The sequence below is a fragment of the Watersipora subatra genome, chromosome 10 (genome assembly GCF_963576615.1).
Source record: "Watersipora subatra chromosome 10, tzWatSuba1.1, whole genome shotgun sequence".
NCBI classification, from domain to species: domain Eukaryota; kingdom Metazoa; phylum Bryozoa; class Gymnolaemata; order Cheilostomatida; family Watersiporidae; genus Watersipora; species Watersipora subatra.
In genome coordinates, this window is record NC_088717.1 from 45,750,260 (window position 1) to 45,776,694 (window position 26,435).

The 26,435-nt window shown below is 35.1% G+C and overlaps 1 protein-coding gene across 1 annotated transcript; it reads left to right on the plus strand.

Moving 5' to 3' along the window:
• Nucleotides 1–1,282: 1,282 nt before the first annotated feature.
• On the plus strand, nucleotides 1,283–20,402 carry LOC137406368 (uncharacterized). Its single transcript, XM_068092937.1, has 4 exons — nucleotides 1,283–1,342; nucleotides 10,718–10,809; nucleotides 19,140–19,280; nucleotides 20,025–20,402. Exons 2-4 carry the CDS (start codon nucleotides 10,782–10,784, stop codon nucleotides 20,216–20,218), a joined length of 363 nt encoding a protein of 120 aa, XP_067949038.1. The 5' UTR covers nucleotides 1,283–1,342; nucleotides 10,718–10,781; the 3' UTR covers nucleotides 20,219–20,402.
• Nucleotides 20,403–26,435: the final 6,033 nt, after the last annotated feature.

The following is a 26,435-nucleotide window of genomic DNA, read 5'->3' on the forward strand; positions in this document are numbered from 1 at the left end:
GTGGTTAGAAGGCATTGGGATTGCAAAGAGTCTCAATAAACTACCCTAGGACACTTTTATTTCGTTAGTATTTAGTTTCGTGAGTAGCCCACAGAGTAAAATTTCGCTGCAACTTAATTTCGCGACTCTGGTGAGTGCGAAAATATATTGATGTGAAAATAAATGCAGTAGAACAAACAGATTAGATTCCTCAGGTCCAGTTTGCTAGTAAGAAAAGATTTTCGATTTCGGACTAGTTTGTATTTGTAAACTGCGGGTAGAAATGTGTGGGCAAGATCCATAATTCAATTTGATCGTTTGCTGTCATTTGCTTTTTGGATTATCAATGACGTCTAGGTCCCTTTATATGACAATTTTATTGTGGATATCAATGAACAAAGTTATTTAATTTCACATTTCGCTCGTTCGTTATGATAGTTTAGTTTTGCTCATGAAACTTTCGCGAGAGGATGACTCAGCGAAAATTCGGAAGTTAGATGATGCGAATACATAAGTCACAGTAAATACAGTCACTGTAAACATAATATTAACAGTCTGTTGCTGCATTTTTAGTGGTTTGTGTGAATGTATGTAGGCTAGTGCATTATAAAATTCTACAGCAAAAAACCATAAAAATTCACATTTTGCTTTTAAAAATGATAAATTATATTAATAAAACTTTTAAGTTCATGTAAACCGTGATAAATCAGGCTAAGTTGAACTAAATTCGGTTATTTGGAAGATTTCAAAGTTTTAGTTGCGTCTACTGATTCTCACAGTCAAAAGCTTTTTGAATTATGTCCTTATACTATATAAAAGCTGTGAATGCCTTCCTTTACGTATTAATTCAGCGTTATTAACGTATTAACCCAGGTTTAATGACAGCTGGTACAAAATTATTCCAATAACTTCTGTCAACACCTTTATTAAACATCATTTATCATCTATCTGCATATTGATAGTGTTTGAAGCTTGTTTCAGCAAGTAAGCCAAGCAAATCTATGCATTCACCATCAAAAGTAACTAAAAAACTGCGCATAACTCCAAATTGCTACTTTTGTTAATCTCTATGCTGTTGTGGCTCTGATGAAAAATCGGTTGTTAAAATTACAAATGGTTAGTACCTGCGCAACCAATTTGTCATAATCAGCTTATGACGTGTACTATGCCCTATTCTTTGAATACCTCAGAAGGCAAGCTGTGCGCTATTCAATGGTGACTAGGTTTACCATTGGTCAACTGCTTTGGAATCAATTGACGCATTGCCTCGAACAGCCAATCAGATTCTAGAATGAGACCCAATGCTGGGCCTTTGTAAATCATTAGTGGACTAGACTGCCATAAGTTTGCTCTTTCCATGCAGGTGAGTACGAGTTACTTGCTGGGTTTCAGATTTATGCTACGATGGGTAGTAGTTTTACGATTGGGAAAACATTACCAGCGTGTATTGTTTGTGAAAAATGTGTGCATATAAAGTTATAGGATTAGTAGCTAATCTTATAAAATAAATCATACATTAAGCTCAATGCTTGGCAAATGTAAGTTTGTAATACTATTATGTCTTGCAGTTGAACATTTTCTTGGAAAACTTATTCAACATGCTGCACAATTTTGGAACTTTTTAAAACTTTTTGTCAGCAGCGTTAGCCACTTGCCTTGAATATTAGTAGCATTGTCTTTGTAAACAATGTATTAGGTAAAATATTGCTTGTGATCAGCTGAATGACTTCAGCCAAGATTACTACTTGCCTTGCAAATAGAGGCAGTGGTGAGAAAAAGTTTGTTCTTAACCCTGTGGTTGTCTACAATGCGTGTAGTACCAATGAGTCAAGTAACATTCAGTTTAGTTGGCTTTAAGTCATTTTCTAAGTTTGTGGTGAGACAGACCAGTAAAGAGTCAGCGCAAGCTGGTGTTATTTAACATCCACTAGCTAGCTACTTCAAATTGAAAAATAGATTTATGCATTTCAAGTTGCTCAACGTTGCTCACTGTTTAGCTGTTAGCTTTATAAAACAAGATTGCTTGCGACAAAAAAATGATTAATTACCAAAAATTACAATACTGGAAAAAGTGGTTATTTTCTGGATAATTCATGGCTGACATCATAATGTAAATCAACTACATTATTTGATGATTTTATGCAAATTTTGATAAATACTCTCCTGACATGTTCCCTGCCACTCTCAGCTAACTGGGTTAATGCCAGAAAAAACTGATGGCACTCAAATGCGGTTGGTAAACTAATTTTGTAATTATTGTTTTCATATTGGAATAGCAGTAAAATTTGAGTCAACAGCTTACCCAACTTCTCACCCATTGTGGTGCATTTACTCTATCAACAGCCATATAATAAGATAAGAATTTGTCAGGCCTTTATGATGAATTGATAAATTAGTGTTTTGATAAAACTAGGTCACAATGGCACCGTACTGTTCTGTCTAAACAACATGGTCCGCAAGGTCGGCACAGTTGGTCATGCGTGTCAACTATGCTATAGTTTATGATTGTTGGACAAAGCCATGTAAGAAGTGATCCCATGGCGGCTACTTGAATTGTAATGAGATGATATTGCAAAATACATGGGCTGCTCATAACACATTGTTTGCGAAACTTCGTCTTTAGTTTGTGAGCTTTGTCAACTTAGCACAGTCAATTCATATAAGCTTTTAGAGGTTTTATTCACCGAAAGGTATGAATGTGAAGATAAAAGTTTTTTGATGAAAGTGTTTGCTGTTGCTTAGTCAGTTGCTTGTTCAATAGCTGAAATTTCTTGGTTTATGCAAATTATTATGGGCAGTCGTAGTTTACCATATTTTATCCTGTTTAAAATTACAATCGCAATATCAAGAATGCGCTATATAACGTTAATTTTGATTAGCATGTGCTACATTCATCCTCAAAAATTTTTGTTATATTCTTAGGTTAATGAAATCTGATTTTAGAAGTTGAATAAAATGTGACCCAGGCAGTCAGAATGTACAATCGTGCTAAAACAACATTTTTGAGTTATTTACAGATTCAAAATCAGCAATATCTGAGAATTTTAATGCAATTTAAACTTTTTAAATCGGATTATGTATGCCCAGGTTATGCAAGATTTAGTAGAGAAGGTCTCACGATGAACTAAAACTGTTGTTTTGAGTTTAGGCAGGATAAGGTTGCCGATTCATGAATCGTAAATCATGGTATTTGTTTACAAATCAAAATGCCATAGCAACAGACCACTTAATCTCAACCTATATTGATGAAACCTGGCATTCTACACATTAAAACCCTGAAAAAGATGATGGTCACATTTTTATTTAAATTTGATTGATGGTTGACCTTCCAAAGGTCAAGGTAAGGTCAGCAATACATGTGGCTAAAAGCTCACCTTCCTGGAGATTTACATTAAAAGGGTTTGCTTCAAACTGGGCACTTCTCATCAAGCTATATTGCTATGACTGCATATAATGAATCCAACGACTTATCAAAATGTTGGAAGTGCATTCAAAATTGTCCATCTATACAGAAGGTCATGGTAAGGTCCACGAAAGGTGACCACAGAGGGCATCAAGATGCGGAAATATCAACCCAACTCATCAAGTGACCATTCAATCTAGAGCTATTATGTTGTTTAACACTCACACATTGTAACACAGAGTACACTGCAGAGATTTATTGTAGCCCATTCAACGGGTTTGCTTGTTTTATTAGTGGCAGTTTGTCCCAACACAACCATATAAAATGTATCCTTCGGTAATCCTTGATACACAGTTCTAACGAGGCTTATTTGTTTAGATGACATAAAACTAGTGTAAATTTCCTTACATTTGCATCCGCTTATTAGTTTGATGTCAACAGCTATAATGGGAAAGCTATCAGCAGTGATAGGCTGATAGTTATTCTCTGTAATTTAATTAATTATGATGATCGCTATTACTCTCCTTATCGTTAGCAGCCACATATTGCGTAAGCAGCTGTCTTTCTGAGGTTTCCCTATTATCACAATCCTGATCATCGCGTTCACTATAATCTGAGGCAGCCGACTTAGATTCTAAGTAGAAATACTTAGAATTACATCTAAATTATTAGCGTCAACTAGCCGTAATTTGTGCGACGGTTTATTTTGTTTTAGCCTGAAGCGTTGAAACAGAAAATGGCCACATACACGCGCCCACCCGCAATAAAAGTCTATACTTAAGATCTTGGGTTATGACAAATTCCATAGCAACCACCGATATTGGTAGATTTAAATGGCAATTCTGGCTTTATGATTGGTCAGACACAAAAATAAACAAGACCACGTGAAAGAGCAGGGTTGAATGCACTATAAACCACTGTTTACTAAAATAGTGACGGTGAGTCGTATAATAGCATATAGCACACGTTACGCTCTATTGTGAACAATCCAATTACCGCACGATTGTACATTCTGACTGCCGGGGTCACAAATGGTGGTACAAATACTGCTTCATATATTACTTTGGTGTTATGATTAAACAAAAGATCTTTGGAATCCAATGATGAGGAAGTATAATGTTCTTGATCTGTTGGCTACCATCCTAATTTCTAACAGCACCACCTATAAAATATGCTTCGGTACCAACTTATTAAGATATAATATTATACATCAGCTGGTGAAATTCCACAATTTTGTTGCTCATGCAGCTCGGCTACTTTTCGACCACTTTTTTAAAAACCATGTTTGTGTTGGAAGATTTACAAGAATTATTTTGGCTTACAGTAGTATTATTACTGATAAAGATACAAGGAATTACTTTCAGTAGCAGTATTATTTAATAAAAAACTCTAAAAGTTTGATTTAAAATTAGTGAAAATTTGTAGCTGTAATGCATCTGACAAAACTGGTCATCACTACTAAGAAGAAAATGCAATAAAAATATGATTTTTTGTTAAATAAAGTCAAATAAGAGTTTGCAAAGTGAAACTACGCTCAGAAAAGGTTGTAAACATTTTTCTATATGCTCAAGGTGTGCAGATAATTGTTTCCTTTCCTTCAAGTACATACATGTATATGGTAGACTAAGTACATACATGTATATGGTAGATTAAGTACATACATGTATATGGTAGACTAAGTACTTACATGTATATGGTAGACTAAGTACATACATGTATATGGTAGACTAAGTACATACACGTATATGGTAGACTAAATAAATTGCTACACACTAATCAGAAGCGATTGGTGGAAAGCCTACTGAAGCTGCATGATTCATGCCTAAATGTTTTGCAAAAATGGTTAATTATTTATAATCATTCAATATTTCAGCAGTTATGCACTGCACTAAGCATCAAAAAAACTATTTATAACCTGCCAGGTTTATGGTGGGATTACTGATTTTTAATTAGCGAAGCTGATCTCAAAAGTTGGCCAGCCAACTAATTGATGCAATTAAGACACAGAACACCTTTTGAATAAAACTGAAATTAGAGGCCTTGACCTCAAGTTGGATCATTTGTAGGGAACAAAATATAATATCCAATGATCAGTCTTTTTGAGAATGGTTTTGAGATAAAATTGGTTTCTACAATTGCTCATAAATGCACAATTGCGCATTTATGCACAATATATATATTGCGCGTCTATATAATGTGCATATGTTTATATGCCCAATTGCAATACATATTGTAATTGCAATATATACTGCAATTGCAATATATGTATTTAGGCCTAAATATGTATATGTATATGTATTGCAATATATATTATAACTGAAATATATACTGCAGATGCAATATATATACTGCATATATATTGTTTAATATATATTGTAATTGCAATGGATATAGTAACTGAAATATATACTGTAGATGCGATATATATACTGTATATATACTGCATAATATATATTATAATTGCAATATATACTGCAATTGTAATATATATATAGCCTAGGCTATATATATATGTATGTATGTATATATATAAATATATATATATATATATCTATATATGTACATGGATATATATATAACTGTTTCCTCACCTCGGTTAACCCATATGGGTGGTAATTTTTGCTCTAACTCAGGTCTCCTACCACAGACCAGGGAGTTTGAGCACTCGCCTCAAGATCTTAGCTGTTCCCAATAACGCACTTTCTGCAACTCAACTGAGTTGATTGGTGTCGGTATCTGGACAAGCCACATTTTATGTGCCATATTATTGCGCTTAGTGCCTCAATGACTACTGGAATTACAGTTGTTCTTACATCCCAGCACTTTTCAATCTCTTCTCCAAGAGAGAGATATTTCTGTACCTTTTCTTTTTCTCTTCTAGCGATATTGTAGTCATTGGATACTGCTATATCTATTATAGTAGCCCTTGGTTTTTGTTGTCCATTACTACTATATCTGGTTGGTTTGCTAGGACATGCTTGTCACTCCGGATGTAGAAGTCCCAGAGGATTTTAGCGCGGTCATTTTTATTGACCATACCAGGAGCTTCCCACCAGTGTTGTGGTTTTTTAAGGCCATACTCATCACGTAGACTTCTATACACAACACCTGCGACATGATTATGGCTCAGTGTATTCGTTTCTTGCTAGCTGATTGCAGTCACTGATGATGTGTTGGATGGTCTCAGGTGCACCTTTGCACAGTCTGCATCTAGGATCGTCTCTAGTGTGATGGATCTTTGTTTGGAGTTGCCTTGTTGGGCGCACTTGCTCTTGTGCTGCCATGAGTAGCGACTCTGTAATGGTCGTTAAGTGTTTTTTGTTCAGCCACATATATGTCTAGTGAAGATCGCCAACCTTAAATATTTTTCGGTAATAAGCACCATGAAGACGTTTCGTGTGCCAGTCAAATTCTTCATCATCAGGGCAAAGTTCTATTGTCAGAGCAGCCGATTGAAATTGAGCTCGCAACTTATCTGAAGTGGCCATGGAGGCTGCATTGGCTTTGATGCTTTGTTCTTCCTCTTTCACTGTCTGCTGTACACTTTTGAGTCCCTTACCGCCATTTTTCCTATCAAGATACAATCTAGTAGTATCAGATTTTTTGGTGGAGTGCTCCATGCATGGTCAGCAGTTTACGGGTTGCTATATCTGTTTCCTTGATGGCTTCCTCAGCCCACTTTATTATGCCTGCTGGATATCTTATTACTGACAGTGCATAAATATTTATTGCCAGGACTTGATTCCTAGCATTGAGCTGGCTCTGCAGGACCTGCCGAAGATGTTTCTTGTATTCGGTAATGGCTTCATGACATATCTCGCTTAGTGGTTGATGTTGCTTTGCATAATCCCCAAGTACTTGTACCCTTGTTCTATATATTTGATAGTACCATTTGGCATTCTTAGACCATCTGTGAGCATAGAATGGTCTTTCTTAAAAATTAGCTATCCAAATTTCTTAATACCGAAGGTCATTCCGATGTCCTTGCTGTATACCTGAGTGAGGTGTATTAGCGAATCATTGTTCCTTTCTGTGTTAGCGTATAGCTTAATGTCGTCCATGTAGAAAAGGTGGTTTATTTTTGTGACACTCTTAAACTAGAACCCATATTGAGTCTTTTCCAGCATATTGCTTAGAGGGTTTAGGCATATGCAGACGAGCAGCGGTGATAAGGAGTCACCTAGATAAATGCCTCGCCTAATTTTTACACTCGCCAGCTTTTGGCTATTAGTCTCCAGTTCCGTCTTCCATTTGGTCATTAACAAATTTATGAATGCCACAAGAGCAGGGTGAACATTTTACATACTGAGGCACTCGAGTATCGAACAATGGGGAATTGAGTCATGGGCCTTTTTGTAGCCAATCCAAGCCATGGCAAGATTGATATGCTTTCTCCTGCTGTATTGACAGACAGTCCGATCTACCAGTAACTGATGTTTGACTCCTCGGGTTTCGCGCCGATTTCCTTTCTGAGCACTAATCATATAGTGACTCATTTGCTCTTCCAGTTTCTCTGCAACTATTTCTGAGGGCAGTTTCCAGGTGGTGGGCAAACACGTTATTGGTCGATAGTTCTTGGAAATCGGCCCCTGCTTTGGATCTTTTATCAGAAGTACAGTTCGTCCTTTGGTCATCCATTCCGGATAGTCGCCTTCTTCTATTAGGCATTCCATCTGCTTAGCCCTTCTAGTGCAAAGTGATGTCAAATTTTTCAACCAGATGGCTTGAATCATGACATGACCAGGTGCTGCCCAGTTGTTCATACGCTGCACTCTGCACTTGATGTCCACTTCGCTGATGGTGAGTCCTTGATGAGCCACAGTATGTTGGTGGCTCTCTTTAAGCCTCTTCAGTCAATTTGCAGTGGTGTTATGAGTAGTCTCTTTCTTTCAAATGTCCTTCCAGAACTTTGAGGTTCTGAAGTGGAGAGGATCTGACACTGGTCTCCGCAGTTCACCTTTGAACTGGGAATACACTTTAGATAGATTATTGATGAACAGTTTGTTCATTCTCTTGTTATCCCGCCCTTTGGTGTACCGCTTCAACCGTGCCAAGAGTGCTACTAGCTGCCGTTTGGCAGATTTTAGACCGTCTTTTGTGGCTTCCCTTTTTGGACGCCGCCAAACTGTGGTTAGGTCTCTCACTGAGCCTACTAACTTTTTTGCGCAAGTCCTTGATCTTATTTTGTAGCCTCAGCTACATACATATATATATATATATATATATATATATATATATATGTATATATATAGAACTAACTACAGTGTTGGAGTATGTTAATATTACTTATCTTTCTTCCAGATTGATGTTTTACTCTGAGGTCACGACAGGTCTGTTTCATGCTGGTGCACTCTTCAGGTGACTTGTGTTACACTGTCACCTGTCACACATCACCTGAAGAGTGCGCCAGCACATTACAAGCCTGTCGTGACCCCAGAGTAAAACATCAATCCCGAAGAAAGATAAGTAACATTAACCTATTCAAACACTTTAGTTTGTTATAACACTTCTCACTTTTAGAGCAAAGAGTGCTGTTAGCAGTAGGCCTGACCACTTATCTATTATATATACATAAATGTATATATGTATATTTATATACATGTATATGTATATATATATATTGCTTATATTTTAGTTTTGCAGTTGGGCCACTTCTTATATTTTACTCACTGGTTCAAAATCTGGTATTTTGTTACATCTGTTTTTTGACACATATTTTGCCACTTCATCATATTTTTAAAGGGTCTAGTTTGTTATATAATCTTTAGAGTTTCAAATGTCAATAATTTTACCAATCATATTTACATGAGTACTTCACCTTTCATTGCAATCTTTAAATAGCCTGAGTTTGGAAGTTTGTAACAAATTAACCACACCTCTCTTTAATTTACTTTTACACTTAATGTAAGACACATCACCATGTACTATTTGTCACACTACCAGGTAAAAGTGGCAGCTTTCACCTATTTCACTCAATTCTGTTTGGGCTGAATTTCTGGTTTCAATCATTTTTCTATGAGAAGCAAAGAGGGCACTTGTTGCAACCTATCTGTATTTGGCCTTTTGTATGCATGAGCCACATTTTAGTTCAAGTCTAGTCTACTTCATTAGCTTCAATCAAGTTGTAACTGATATTTAGAAGTTTTCATCTCAAGCGAACCTATAATAATATTTTTAAAAAGTTCAAATAGTTGAAATGAAGCTATAAGAGTTGGTTCTATGTAAAAACACTAGCGCCATCTACCGATATACTAAAAGTAATTGTCATTTTACTATCAAACCATTTTTAATCCCAACTAATCAGTCCTCTCCTCCATATAAACACATCAATCTAAGAATATTTTTAGAGATAAAATTGTGTTAGTTGGCAATCCAATTGCTTTGGTTTAAGCTCAGTGTGTATGTTTCAATGACTCTCATCATTCGCATCATGCGAATTTGGGGTTGTGCGCAAGTTGGGCATTTAGTGTTTCCATGAACACCTGAGGGAATGACATTTAACCCACTGCTTGACCTGATAGGTCAAGTATTAGCCTAACTAATAACGCTGTAAACAGCAGTCTTGTCACGTCAGGCTAAGCTTAGCAGCAATCTAGCAGCAATCGTTGGGAACATTGGGTATTGGAGGCTGCTCAAATCGAAATAAAAATGACTGAAGCGTAAATTTGTTTATAATGTGCTAGCCATCAATTTTGTAATGCGCATTATTCGTAAGGGCCGTTTCCATGATTCGCAAGCGCGATGGTTTCGATAAAGTTTTGCGGATCGCAAAACTCGCTTAGCTTGCGGATCCATCCTGTTTCTATGACCCGGATAGCTTGCGGATTGACTCAAATTCGTGAATTATGCGCATCATAGAAACACAGTGAGTAGTTTTACAGAGCTTGCATCTATATCCTTCATTTTTTTGTGACGTTTATAGACAATTTTATCTTAAAAACACAAAGCTTTTGCAAGGAATTTTTAAAAATGATGCTTTTGTTCGTAATTTTTTTATTACAGTATCAAAACAACACCAAAAAGTACTATTAAATAAAAAACACGATCGTTTTTTACAAATATTGTGGCTTTTTTGTGAACGAGCGCATGTGCAAACGACTTGATGACATCAAAAAGTTTTTTCTAAGCATTTCGAGTATACTTGTAGGACTCACTTGACTCATATGAGTTTTAGGTTCAAGATGTGTCAAAGTCACTTGTTGCAGCTCAACATAATTATACGAAAACTAGACGGCAAGTTTGTTAGTCTGAGACTGCTTCTTGATAATTGTTTATATAATTCACCTGTTTGAATAACACTGCAGCGTTAACAAAGCATTTTAATTTTTTTTGCAGAGAAGCAGTATCAAAGCTCTAACTCGTTTGCCAAAAAGCTTTACCTCGTCTATCTCACCAAAAAATGGATTCTCGAGTTCTCCTTATAATTGGTAAGTGTTTTTTGACTTGTCAAAAGGCTAACTGTTGTTCGTAGCTTGATGGCATACTCTTACTCATATTTTTGGACAGAATCACTTGTTACATGCTACAAAGTTTTGGTGTATTTTTCATCTTCGTGGCATGTAAACGATTTAAAATATTAAATCTTCAAATCTTTGAAGCAATTCAAACCTTCCATTTCAAGGGGGTATTTTTGAAAACATCTTATCAACAACAGAGTTTTTTGTATGATGTAAACATCAATATTTGTATTATTGCACAAATCTTTGCGATCGAAGGTTGGATTTTCATACTTTCATTGTCTTCATTAGTGACATCCTTATAGCCCCCTACACAGCTCTGCTTTTAATACACTTTTTTTTATATATTATTTCTAAAATAAAAAAATTATAACTCCGAATTTGAAATAAAAAGTTATTACGCGCTTTGAAATTGACATTTGACTTTAAATGCATTTTAGGAGTGTCAGCCGCGATAGATGGTGTCAGAGTGCAACAGGCTAATATAGAAAACCCGAGTTGTGCAATAATTTCTTCGTAGCACGTAAACTCGTCAGCTACAAATAATTGCGTGCTTTGAGACCGCTCCTGCGTGCTTTGAGGCTGCTACTGCTTAGCATGTAAATGTGTCCTCCTTCATACCTTTTGATCAAAACCACAACTTCGAAGATCAAAAATTCGTAGCATGTGACACTGGTGAATGATATAGAAGTTTGACAAAGCTAACAAATTAAACTGGGCTAATCTTACTCGTAATGTTGAAAGTGGCACAAAAATGACATAAGGCTAGATAAATCTTTCAGTAAAAGTAAAAACCGTGTTGCAGACTTCAATAAAGCGTTTCATGACTTGATCTAATTTATTCCACCATGAGGCTTTTGCGCATTCGATAAAACTCTTGACCAAAAGATTTGTAATAAAGTACTGAAATTTTCAATGATCCTAAGATGACTCAGTCTGAAAGCCACAATGATAAGGTCACACAAAATAAACTGAGGTTTGTATAATAACAACTATAGCTAGGTTCTGAAGTGCTAATATGATAAAGCTTCAATTTAATTTAGTTAGTCAAAGATAATTACATAATGACAAGAAACATAGTATTAGTAAATAGAGGTTATGAGAAAAAGGTAATCCTTATTTTCCTTTCCTTATCCACACATATACACAAATATTTACATAGTTGACAGTATTGAAATGATGGTGCTCACTCGTTCACTTAATTATGTATAGACGTTGCCTATGTTAAAAATTCATAAAAGAAATTGGAGAAAACTTTTTGATCTTTTCTGAGTGAGGGCTATTTTAGGTCAGTAAACAGAACATGTGTTTGTTACGGGAAGACCTCTTGAGATCATTAAAAACATCTCTTATTCAGCGGATGTTCAGTATTCAAAATATTTTGCGGAAACACTATAAATATAATCATTCAAATGTAAAAACTTCTTAAAATCTCCACCTGTTAGTACAGATGGTAATACCACTTTCGATGTGTTATATGCTAGGATTTTCTATAAATAAAACTTATGTGTAATATATCAATTTTACAAAGTATGCACGGATGCCCAACTAAAATATTTTTTTGCCAATATGGTAATTATAAATTTCAGCAATCAGCTTGCCAAAATAATATGAGATATTACGCAAATTGTTTTCTGCAGTTTTGACTGTTAACAACGTTCACCAAAGTGGTCGATTACTATTAGTTTGATATAACAGTAATAAGACTGGGAATGTCAGGTTTTGTCCACATATTTTCGCTTTCACTTGTTTGACTTCTCAATCAAGATTACAGCTGAAAATATCAATTTGTCAACATGTCTACAGTATAATGTAAGGATCATTTGATTGTGGCTTTTTGCACTCAAGGCCATTAGCCAGCTAGCAACCCACTAGTGTTACTAAAGTAACCGGTCCTATTTCACCATGTTTCCATGATACGCGAGCTGAGTAAATTTGAGCCAATCCGCAAATTGACTGCATCATGGAAACGACATAAATCCACAAACGGAGTTTTGCAATTTCAAAATCTTAATAGAATCCATTATGCTGGTGATTGATGAAAATGGCACTTGTGAATGATGCCCATTAAACTACCACCCAGGCTATCCAGTTTAAACATTCCTCCCTCCCCCTTTGGTCATTTTTGTTTCAAATTAAACACTCTAGATGTGCCAATGTTTCTGAACGATGCTGCTAAGCTTATCTCAGCGTGGCAAGACTTCAAAATGGTCTATAGTTATTAATTAGGGTAATACTTGATGTATTGGGTTTAGCGCTAGCGATAAATACGCAGCTCGTGATAAATAATCATCGCAGCTGTGTCCATTGAAACATTCAATTGCAAAGTAAGCCAACTTTGGCGCAGCCCCAAAAGCCATCACTAGAGTCATGGAAACACAGTGTATATATATCACCCAGCGTTTACAGTCAATCTTTCTTATTCCTCATTCCCTCTCAGTAAAGGCATACCGAGAAAACACTATACAACAGTGTATACCTTTTTGACACCTTAGCCTAAGTTCAGCCAGATTATTTACATAGCCGAAATTCTGTAAGTTACTTGGTAAATTCTGTAAGTGTGACTAATCACATGTGCAATCAGTACAGAATCATTTGAGACCAAAATCTGTCTAGTATTAAGTTCTTTGTGTCTTTATCTATCACCTAATTTGGTTCCTAAAAATGGCAAACTACCTAATTGCTGTTTGTAATATTGTGGGATTGACACTAAACCAGGTAAATATTTTGAGCTGGCCACTAGCATAATGGGCCGACTATTAGTTTGACAGCAAAATACTTGAGGTTTTCATAAGCTTTGTAAGCAATTAGTAGTTAGGGCAAGTTTTTAATGTAAACTACTTAGCAATTCTTATGGCATTGCTATCAGGCTGCAGGCATATTGAACTTCTGTGATGAAATTTCAACCAATGCTTTTTTTACCCTTATTGGCTGCTGGAAATGATCACAAGTGAACATCGCAGTTTTTATTTGGTAGCTCTATACAAAATCTCAGCACACATTAGTTGGGTCAAATTTAGCTCCGGAATAAAAGTCACACTTTCAAGCCTTAATTCCCAGCAATTTAAAAATCTATGAGCTGTTTCAAGCTAACGCACAGGCCTGTGTCTAGTGGACTAACTGAATCGTTTCAATTGGCTAATATATTTGGCTAGTAGATCAATCGTCAAGTGATTTTATGGCAAACTCTGATCAGGGCTATCCGTTATTTTATCATAAAAAATATCTTTTAGGCTTTTTGTCTAAAGTCTGGTTTACTAGCATTGCAGCAACTCAGGTTGCACCATTAGACAAAAGAGAAATGTTTGTAACAAATGATTGACCCTCCAAGAAAATCACTTATTTTACCAGGTAATAGTTTACTTCATAAAATTATTTTTAAAAATGAGCCTCCAACAGGACCTGACAAACTAAAATCTATGCCATCTTTCTTTTTGCAGCCCAGATATGCAATGCCCAAAAACGTGGTAAACCATAATAATTTCTTAATGCACCCAACCTGAAGCATTGTAACAAATTGAAACTAGTATGCCCCTCTTTTTGTTAATGTACACCTTTCGTCTCGTTAGAGATCACTGCTTAAACTGTTCCATCACCTTTAAGTAAATCTATCTACGCTATAGAAGATGACCTAAGATATTTACAGTAGTAGCCTACTACTCAACATTTTTACCGGTGATATAAATAAGACTTAAACTATAATAATTTAAACGATAAAGTTAACTATGAAATATAATTAGCAATCACCAGAGACTTGCTGAATTTACATTAAATGCCACTATGTTTTGAGGTTTTAGTGGTCAAAAAACATACTTGAACTTTTTGAAAAGGTTTTGGCCTAACACCCTGTACACAAACCAACTTGGATTGGTTAGCGCTGCTGCTTAGCAAACAGCAATTGCAAACAGTCATGCGGGTACAGGTATACCGATCATTAGGGTTTCTGACTGTTTCTCAGCAATGCCAGAATACTGTCCACCAGGGTTCAAAGGGTTAATATAAAATGAACTAAAATTGATCTACAGTTTTTCTAATTTCAGATCAATTTTAGTCCATTGATCTAAAATTAGTGAAGATTTGTAATTGTAATGCATATTATAGGACTGGTCATTGCTAAAAACACATTGCAATACAAATTGAGTTTTTGCAAAGTGAAACTAACCTCATGGTGGGTTGTAAAGCAAAACTACTCTCAGGGTGGGTTGCAAACATATTGTAACAGCAGAGTGCCAGAACTAGGGCCATAGAGACTGACTTATTAATTACCGTGGTTATCCGACTATAACCTTTCCTGCCAGCGGAGAAGGCTTGATCACTGATGAAAACAATTGGACAACCAAGTAGCGCAGACAGAAGGTCGAGCATTAATAAATAGAAATTTAGGCTCAGCCTAATAAAGGAAGAAGCCCATAAAAAATGAGATGCCATCATTTTAGCAGAATCGTAATTTCTGCATGTATGTTTAAGGTTTATGGCATGACATTTATATATATTTATATACATGTGCACTACTTGTGGAGAGTAAAGAAAACATGTGTTTTCCTTTACAATATTTTCTATTGATATAATGCACCCAAATATTAGTTAAAATTTGTTTATTTACAGATAATATAGGGTAACTAATTACCTACTCACTAATCAGAAATGATTTGTAGGGAACATATTAAAGCCAAGCAGCTGTTGGCCACAAACAGAAGCTTTGATGAGCCATTCTATGCAGTTCATTTCAGCAAAAGAGTTAAACAAATTTTTCAACATTTAGCTTGGTTTTTTTCCCAAAGCTGTAAAAATCATACTTTTCGTTTTATACTTGCGACAACTGTGAAACCAGCGTGTTTGCTTGCTTTCAAAATGTAAACTTGAATAACTAGCTTAATGAAACACTAGAGCATTATAATCTACAGAATATGATTAATGATGTTTTAGTACAGATTATTATTCAATTTGGTACTATATTTTATGACAGGCTAACATCGTAGAAGAGCCAACAAAAATTAATAAGTTTTGAGTATTCAAGTTACAAAATTAACAACAAAGATTAATAATTGGCAGTATTCAGGTTACACTAGAAAACTTTTACAACAGTTTAAGTGTAAAATTGTTTTTGCATTGGGTGACCACAAATTACAACAAAGTAGTACTTTTTTCGATTCTTACTGCAACAGCATTAATTTTCAACCATTGTGTCGCGACACACTAGTGTGCCGTTAGAGATCGTCAGGTATGCCATGAGAAATTAACCAATGTCACTTTTTAATGTAAAATTTTATAAAACGTTTATTAAACATTTTCTGTAAATATTATGTCATTGTTCGGTGTCCATGCTGTAAAGAACCGGAAAGTAATTTATTGTAAAACCTTTATTTGAATTCCATAGTGTTCTGTTTTTCAACCCTTATTTTATGTTGACGTTTAATTAGAGGTGACCTTCAATAAAAGGGTGGCAATCAATTTTTCAACTGGCTGCTCAAGATTTTGGTAAACAAAACTTCATTTAGCACATAACTAACAATAACATAATATTCAACAGGATATTACAATATAATTTAACTAATAACAAACAAGAACGATAAAATATTAACCAACATAAAATTATAAGACAAAAAATATAATACAAGACATATATAATACAAAATAACATGGTGATTACGGGTATGTTACAAGATGTTTATTGTTGAAGTCATATGATACATCGCTATTGCAACCCTGCTTGTCAGAGCCATCGAATAGTTCTAAAATCACTCTAGAATCAGTGCGGATTAGTTGAATGCCATTTTTATTGGTAATAAACGCATTAAGGCTAGTTCACACTATATCGCAGTATTTTAGCGTTGATGCCACAATACTTCAGCCATCATCGACACTATCACAAACCCATTCGCGCTTGCATCAGGAAATACTCCGTTACATTTGTCTTTTGAAATTTTCATGAAGAAACCTCTTTGCATGCGGGATTCAACAACTAGCCTTGCAGCGACTGTCATAAACAAATATGAATAGATCGTGCTCTCCCCGACCGTAAATTACTATTGCCAAAATGGTTCACATTTGGATGGATCTTGTTAAGGGGGATCACGGGCGAGCCGAAACAAACTAAATGACGGAAAACGACGTCGGTGTCATTTGTAAACTGTTAGGCCAAAGACAATTCTGACCAAAACGAATCATTTTGGTTTTGCTCAAAATTTTGTGGCCGAACCAATGCTCTTATTGGCTGGTTAAGATTCTAGGAAGCATGCGTCACATTTTCGCTTACATGTGTGAGCAAAGTTAAAAAAGAAATGGGACAATCGTTTTATTTTGTTGTTTAAACAACATGAAGCAATTTATGACAAGGCTCACCTGGACTACATAAAAAAAGATGGCGCCATTTATAATATTTGGTTCTTAATTTCGAATGAAATAAGAGCACAAAACTATATGGATTTCGTTGGTGAATAATTAAAATAGTTAAAAGACGTCGTCCATTGCCATATGATGATGTATCGTAAAAGAATTTTACCTGGCTTTACTCAGGCACAATGTAGCTTGTGATTGTGTAGCATAAATTTAAGAGAATGGGTGTAGTTTTCTTTAGTGTAGAATAGAAGTAGATATGTAGAAGTAATATGTCATACTCATCCTGCTGAAGAATCGTTGACTGATTTATTTATGTAAAATTACAGTACTATGATAAACACTGTTTTTGTTTGTTATGTACTCAGTATAAAAAAACATTCATGTGTTAACAAAAAATATAATTTTGGTGATGGAAAGGGTTGGAAAATTTTTTGCAACGAGTGATTTGTTTTGAGCAGCTGAACGATCTTTTGATAAATCTGCTGCGCAATTATAATTAATAAGTAATCCTCAAGAGTTTTTTGGTTACAATAGAAAACTTTAGCTCAAATACATAACAACTACCAATGAAACAGTGTCATGTCTCCATGCGTATGGTATCTAGGAAGTGAAACTTGTGACTTTGGATGTCGTGTGACATGTGGCTTAGCCAAACCAAACCAACCGTCGAACCAAACCAAAACAACCTCCGAACCAATCCAAACTTAAGTTGATTCCACCATCGTGTGACCACGACTTTATTCTCCGAGCCTTTTAGAGCGTCATTCAGTCCATATCACGTGAACGACTTGCCAATTAGCAATAATGCCTGCTCGACGTGTCTGCCAAAGTCCATAGTTCTTGTAGTGCTCTGAGGAAGCTAAACACACAACTCATGCAATAGGAGCATTTTAGTTCAATGCCCAGCAGGCCTTGATGTAGTAGGTCCAATCTCAAATCACTATAATCTGTGCTCAGTAGAAGTGTTTGAGGCATAGTCTATGCAATTAATAATGGCCTACAAAACTCAAAATCCATCGAAATTGACTGGTCGTTTAGTACAACAAGCCTAGTTAGGTTCTTTTGGTTACTAATTAATGTGACGAATGTCAAAGTGTCGCTCAAATATAAATATCCTTCAAATAAAGATGGCCTTCAAATAAAGGATATTGGCTTTTTGTTCAGCTGAACAGGCCCAGGTTTCCCAATGACTGAGTATAAACGAATTGAGAAACTATATTGTGATTAAATACACTGTTGAGAGTGTCATATTATAACGTTTTTTGGATAGTGGTGTGCCACAAAAATTTTTCAAATGTAAAAAACGTGCCTTGTCTTCAAAAGGTTAAAAAAATGTCATGCAGCAACGTTCCTATAGTATGGGTTGCAAGTACTTAGCAACCAACGTTGTATAGCATCTAAAGAAAAATGTTGGTCTAGATTGTAAAATTTAAACCTGCCTAACTACTACTAACTATATTTAGTAACAGTTTGGGTGCCTACTGCTCATTTGTCATCTTAACCAAATCATAGCCACAGTGTCTATGCATGTTTTTGAGGTACTTTGTCATAGGTACAGTCCACCTGTATAAAGTCATAAGTCGTACTTACATTGCCTTATGCCTATTTCTGGTTAACTAAAATGCCACCAACAGCTCCGACAACTGAATAGATTAATGTCATCTAAGCAATGACAGACAATGTCGCTAGACATGAACCATTTATTTTAATTTGACACTATCAACAACATGACATACCTTTAATGCTTGTTACAAAACTGACAATTATTTGCAAAATATCCAAGTTTGAAATATGAATTTCTAGGAAAGCTAAACTAGAAGACAAGCTTCCTTAAGATTTTTTTGCCCGGCTATTATAAGAGATATGCTAAGATTGATCAATAGCAGTTTATGTTTATGCAACTTTTTAGTTGTACTGAATATTGTTTTGATAAATACCATATATTATGCATTTGCACACAGGCGCACTCGTTGCGGGATGCTTCGCAAGGTCATGCTACAACTGCGTAGACTGTGAGAGAGATGAAAATATGAAGATTGACTGCACAATCATATCAAGTTCAGACTCTTGCTATGCCACCTATGACAAGTCTAACGACAGAGGTAGTATAACAGAGTCCATAACAATCACTGATATTGTTTAGACTATAGAATTTTTGTAAAGCCGGAACTATAAAAAACAATAAACTATGCTTGTTGACATTTTTCACTCGTTGAGAGTTGCTTTCAAAACTTTACCAATCATCAACATTTGTATTTATTTATGTTGCGTAATAGCACAAACATTCATGTGGAATAACTGTTCAACATATAAGTCACAATTTGGTAGAGCATAAACTCAATTTTATAATTAACTTGTAAACTTTAAAGTTCAAAATAGAAAAGAAGTTCAATTTTTTAAATATGCAAATTGCAATGCTATATAAATCACTTAAGAATCACAGATGAGTATCGCTTTTAATTTCACTTTCTACAAAATTGAAACACTGGTTTCCAATTCATCAAAGTATTTTTAATAATTTTTTTTGTGCTTATAATTTTTTATAATTCTTTAGCTCAGACCACTGAAATCACTAATCTCTTAAAAATACTATAAATAAGACTAATTTATAATAGAAATGAATGTTTAGTTTGTCAAATAAAGCTGCTCAAAGTGTTTGATTGTAACCAACTTCAGTAGAAAAACTTAAGAATAAAAATAATAATCTTAGTAACAGTCTTTAAATATTAATAATAAAATGATATTCTTATAATTTAAAGCATATACTGTTATCAATTTTTTTTACATTTACAGAATATAATTATGTATACTGTTGCCTTTTAAATATTCGCTACACTGTTTTTCAGTGAGCAAGTCTTGCGGAGCCGATGAGCTAGACCAGTACAACTTCAAAAACGGCTGCACTAAAAGAAATGGTGCAACAATTTGCCGATGCAGATCTGACTACTGCAACACTGATTCCCTAATATCCAGCTCTCCAAATTTCGCTGCCAGCTTTGCCCTTGTTCTTTTTGGGCTACTCGTAGCAAATTTGTTCTAAGCAGCACCGAGGCTTTGCATATTACAACTTATGACATGTTTCACTCTCAATTTTACTGTTTCATCATTATTTTAAGGCGTATATAAGCATATAATTTGTTAGTTTGATTGCATCTTTCTTTTGTATTACAGCTTTTCACATAATTAAGTATGTGACTGCCAAATAAATTTGTTTAAATATTGTATTACTAGCTTAATTTTTAATTCTTTGTAGTAACACACAAATTAATGCTGCTTGTACTGTTGATGACCACAGAGTGATGAAATCAGTATGCTATTTCACTAATAAAATTTTGAATCCCATAATTCAAAAAACCACCATTTTTTTAGCATAGAAAATGCAAGTGTCATAAATATCGATACCATGCAAATCACTTTTTCAAGATAAAACGTTCAGTCACCAATGCGGTTTTAACAAGCTGCGGAAATTTTTATAAGGACCTGCAATAAAAAAGTAAATTAGTGTTGCCTTGCCAAATCAAATATAAAATTAACTTTAAATTAAAAAATTGTTGCATAATGTAAAATGCTCTTTATGGCCTAGCGTTTGATCAAGTGCAAGCTTACAATCACCACAACTTTGTTAATCTTATCACTTTGATGGTTTAAAAAAATTCCTAATCATTAGACATGTCTTTGTTATAGTATGGTCTGGTAATGGCTTTATAATTGGTGTAATGTGGTTTTATAAATGGCCTTCATTTTACTTCTTAGTGTTGATGTTTGCTGGAATCAGAATATATATAAATAAGGATCTAGTTGTACATCAAGCAGCGAAGGAATCATTTGATGATTTTAGCAAAGCTCTTTTAACTAATCTGTTATTGACACCCTAGCAGAAATGACCTGCTGAAGCAAACAATTTTGCCTTGAGTATAGCAACTTTAGTTATAACTAACCATTTGTTGAAATATGGCCACACTAGACAATAATTGCTATTGGCTATATGGCTCAGTAAGCAAAGGCCTCCTAATCAACCAATTATTAAATTATAGCTAGCTGGTTGTTAATGGCCAGCATGAATCAATAGTAAACTTTAATCAGACCGCTAGCAATGTGTAGGCACTAGGCAGTGAGCTTCTGCTATGTGTCTGAAATTTGGCTCACCACATTGACTGTTAAGGATGAACTGAAACAAAGTTTTTTGTAGATTTATAGTATTAATTATTTTCTATCGTATGCAATTCTCTTGATGTTTGAGTGGATCTGGTTGTCCGGATGTTTCAAGATTACAATTAATGAATTTTCTCACAATAAAATGATCAGATCGATCAAAAGTGTGATTACGATGTCTATCATTGCAAAGAGATGGACAGAATAAAACGGTGTAAGGCTTAAACTTGAACGCAATAGCCGATATAAACTATTGCAATGAAAACAACGAATTATGTCATTTTGTGCGTATTCATCTTCTGAGCATTTTAGTCATGATCGAGTTTTATTGATTTTAATCTAGAAACAGTCTGGCATTTAAACCACTTTAGACATGAAAGGAATCTGCAAATAATAGAGAAATATCAGTAATTTCTAATAAAATCAACAAATATTTTGTAAGCTCATTTTTAATAGGGCATACGCAAGGTGATCTACAAGGCCATAGGGATAGACCTTCTGGCCACCATGGTTGAAGGATCAATTCTTCGAGATACCGAGGAAGGTCCGGCCATAGGTAAAAACTTAGACTAGCGAGAGGAAAGCCAAGGGACGGAGAAGAAAGCCCAAAAACTGAGAAGAAAGCTAAGGGGCCAAAGAAAATGCTAGAGGACTGAGAAGAAAGTAGTGGAACCAAGGAAACTATCGAAAAGAAAACATGCGTGCATAAAACAAAGAAAATGGGCAGAGTCTAGACTGCAAACAAAAATATGAAAGGTTGAGGTGTAATTAATTGAAGTTGAGTCATACTGCGCACGCACTCTCCGCATGTATGGTCTTGGTTGATTGTCTGCCACACATGAATGTTTGTACACGTATATTTATTCAGCAAACATAAATTTCAGTGATAGTTAACACTCGGTGTTGTTTGCCTTGGGAAGAGCAAAGGAAATTTGCAGTTTCCTTTACACAAAGAAGGGGTTATATCACATCTTCAGAATACAGATTTTAGCTGAGCTCTCACTGGAGATGCGTAAATAATTTTCAATGAAAACAAACTTAACAGTCATATTTTATAAGTTCAGAAGCCTGCAAGCAATTAGATTAAAGTTTTCTGTGAAGTCTGCCACAAAAAAATTAATCTTTAGATAATATTTCTGCAAGTAATCCGTCTTACCTTCAAACAATTTTTTTAATTAGTTTCAATTTGTGGCTACTTAACTGTAGCTCATCCGTGCAATAATGTGCTGCGCTAAATTCTGCAAGTCTGCCATGACCAAGTCCGAAAAACCAGCTTCTTCTTGTAAGTAAATACTCGTTGTTTTTTTTTATAGTAGAGAACCATTTTTATGCATAACTCAAATGATCATTATTTAAGATGGAATAAGAGATAAAAATCATAAATGGTCGCAATTTGTTATGAAATAGAAAAAAGGTAGCAAAGTTTCTTGATCATGAGGTAAAAGCATTTATTGTTTTATACATTTTAAACCTTCTAAAGTAAGCTATCTAATTTGGTTAATACTACGGATTTAGGTTTTCACTAAAAAAGTTATAATAATGTCTGTGAAACATTCCTGAAAGTATTTCAGAATTTCTTAAGGGATAAAGTCAGCTGACAATCGTCAGTGTTACTAAAATGGGTCAACATATATAAATCTCACTCTTTGTTTTTGTGGAATTAGCTTGGACAACCTTTTGGAAATCATTATTGTCACAGTGAGCGTGTCCGAGATCGACATGTTATCAATACTATCACGGCTTACAGTGTTATTATTATCGCTAAAACTTAACTAAAAACTTCGAGGAGTACTAATGCTTTATCTAAAATTACAGGAACTCCATTTATTCACCATTAGGAAAACCTGTGTAGCCGTAATTTGTTTGACACAATTGCTTATTCTTAAGAAAAGTTTACAACAAAATTAGAGTTTTTGCAAAGCGAAACTACACTTAAGATATGTTGTAAACATTTTTTCTATTGGCTCAACGCATGCAGACTATTTTTTCTTTTCTCAAGTGCAGATACAACAGGCTGATTAAGTAACTACCTACTAATCAGAAATTTTCTGTACAAAGCCTGCTAAAGCCATACCAAGCGACTTTTCACCATTGGCAAAAGCTTTGCCAGGTTGTGCTACACAGTTCAGGGTAGTGAAAGAATAAAAATCTTTCAAAAAAGTTCAGTGGCAAACCAAGGCAAAACTTGTAAATGTTTACTGTTATAAAAAAGGTTCTAATATTCATACTTTTGTGCTTTGTTTTATGGTAAAACTTTCAACAACCATAGAACTGTCAATACCGTGGAAACAGCTTATATTATATTTGGAAAAGTTATTTTAAAATTTCACAACGTAGATCCATGGAGAAGCTGAGGTGTTACCATTCTTAGACACGTAAACATGTATTGCTCACAGGTGGATTTCAATTCCATTGATAAGTTTACCACTTAACTCTGAATGCATATCAGAGACCTATTAATTATAATTAGGTCATAGTCTGCTTAGTTAATGACTAGTATCGTTAATAGGTCTATGATGCAGAACAAGTTAGTAGTTATGTTATTATGCGACAGACTTACTTTATGTTATCACAACACTTGTGTTCATAATCAGTTATCTTGCTCTTCTTGTGTCAATAAAAACTCTGATATGAAAAAAGACGGTTTGACGAATGCATAAGGCGGATCGCAGGACAATAATTTGGTCATTTTTTAACCTTGACCAATTTTAGACTTTACTCAAAAGGACATTATTGCTACACTCATAAAAGGCTTTTCTTTTTTTATGATCCTCTAGTCTAAATTCTGCAGTGTCATTTTCTTTTTCATGATACTCTACTTTAAATCCTGCTGTGGCATTTGCTTGCTGTATGTTAGTAACCATAATTGATGAAACTGAAATACATGTATATGGATTATACAGATGATATGAGACCCATGTCGCCATCAATGATGCCAGTGTTTTCATTCAGTTAAAGTGATGTGGCTTTGCATGATGCTAAAGCTGACACTTCAAAATGACCGCGTTCTCAACGAGGTCTTTGACATTTTTCCATCAGTGCTGTTTTGCGGTTGTGCTGTTTAAGTTTATTCTCAGCTTAATTTAAACACATCACTTTTTTTTAAAAGAAATGTCTTTAATGTGACTGAATTTCTAGTTATCACTCAAATAAAACATGCATTATGTTTAGTTACTGTAAACTAATGTCTGTTTCAAACACAGAACATGTTTGTCTGAGCTCAGAGCTATTAAGAAAATGTTAGAATTTTTAGTTATTAAAGGCTTCAAAGTTTGAAGCTAGTGTATTACACTTGTATGAGCAGTCTTTAAAGAATCTAATTGAACTGAAATACTGTGGAATAATTGACATACAGTCTGGCCTGCAGTCTATGTATTTATAGTAACCTATGTGTGCATGTATTATTTTATAAGCCTATATAATTTCCTCTTGTGTACTGCATGTAATACTATTACTCATTTCTGTGTACAAGTATTGCTGTCTCATGGATCGCTGTCTCTGTGTTTATTAACTAGTGGTTATGTCATTTGTTACATCATTTGTTATGTCCTGCCTATTATTGTGTCATTCGGATACAACCGGTATTGATGTCAAGTTAGCTGGTGGACTATACCAGGATAACAGTACATATTGCAAGCTAGTTCGGTTATAAAACACAATGGCAGTAAAACTATGTGATTTAATCAAATCTTACGAGGACAATAATATCAATGGAGAGTTTGGCACTTGGATCAGAGAACTAGAACTGGTGATTAAACTACAAAAAATAGAGGATATAAAAACATTTGTACCGCTATTCTTAAATGGCTCAGCATTTGCTTTGTATGAGCAGCTGTCTGAGGATGTGAAGAGTGACTATGTTAAGCATAAGAAAAAACTACAGACAGCATTCAGCATAAATATATACAATACCTACAGTCAACTACGTGAGTGAGCCTTGCAAGATAGCAAAACAGTAGACATTTACCTAGCAGATTTGAGAAGGCTAGTAAAATCTGTGAGACAGACTAATCCAGAAACGCTTCTCAAATGCACTTTTGTGTCAGGGCTGCCATCGGCGGTAGCATGCCAGCTTAAAGCTACGCTGCCATAGAGGAGATGGGGTTAAGGGAAATTGTAACTAGAGCTCGAGCAATTCTTTCTTCAAATTCAGGTGTGTCATCTTATGTATGCGGTGCTACACATGACGCACGTAGTCAACCAGCAAAGGCTGTTCAGTGCTATGCTTGCTGAGGTTTTAGACATATATGAACAGATTGTCCTCCAGGAAGGAAAACGAAAAGTTTTTTTAGTAAGCCAGCTCGTGGTTACATGTGCAATAACATTGGTAATATAAGCAGAAACTGGACAGCTAAGCAGTAGGGAGACCAAATTGGGGAAGCCTCAGCATTGCATGCTCTTCCCAACAACTAACACTAGAGACGGCGCTGCCAATTATATATGTGAGGTTTCATAAACTATCCATAAAAACTCTAATTGATAATGGATGTGAGCAGTATGTAATTTCAGTAAGTGTTGTTCGTAAATTAGGTATTGTCATTGTCATGCAAGTGACAAGTATTACTGGTACTTTGCCAACAAACATTATGCTTTTTTAGCTAAAGCTTTATACAAGCTAATATTATATAGTACTGTCTCATTATAGCTATTAATAATGCTTGTAGCTTTTTACAAAGCTTTTCTATGACCAAACATATAAATACTTGGGTTTTCTGTTATCAAATCAGTTGTCTCTGGAGTGTGCAATAAACCATTCCTCTAATTTAATACTCTATTTAATTGCTTCTGTGCAGAAACATAACAGAAGCTAATTGGCGACAAGGATTTCTCTTTTGAACAGTTACAAAGAGTTTTGTTCAGATTTTATCATTGATAAAATCGATACAAAGAGTTCTAGTTTATTACAAGAGTAACTGTTCAAAATTGCACCACTACAATGGCAGAAGTAACAGACCTGACCAAGCTAATGCAGAAGCAGCAGGAGGACCAGAGACAGCAGCAAGAGGAGCAGAGAAAGCAGCAAGAAGAGCATAGACAACAGCAGCATGAGGAGTTCAAGCAGCAACAAGAGGAATACAGACGTCAGCAAGATGAAAGAATGGAGG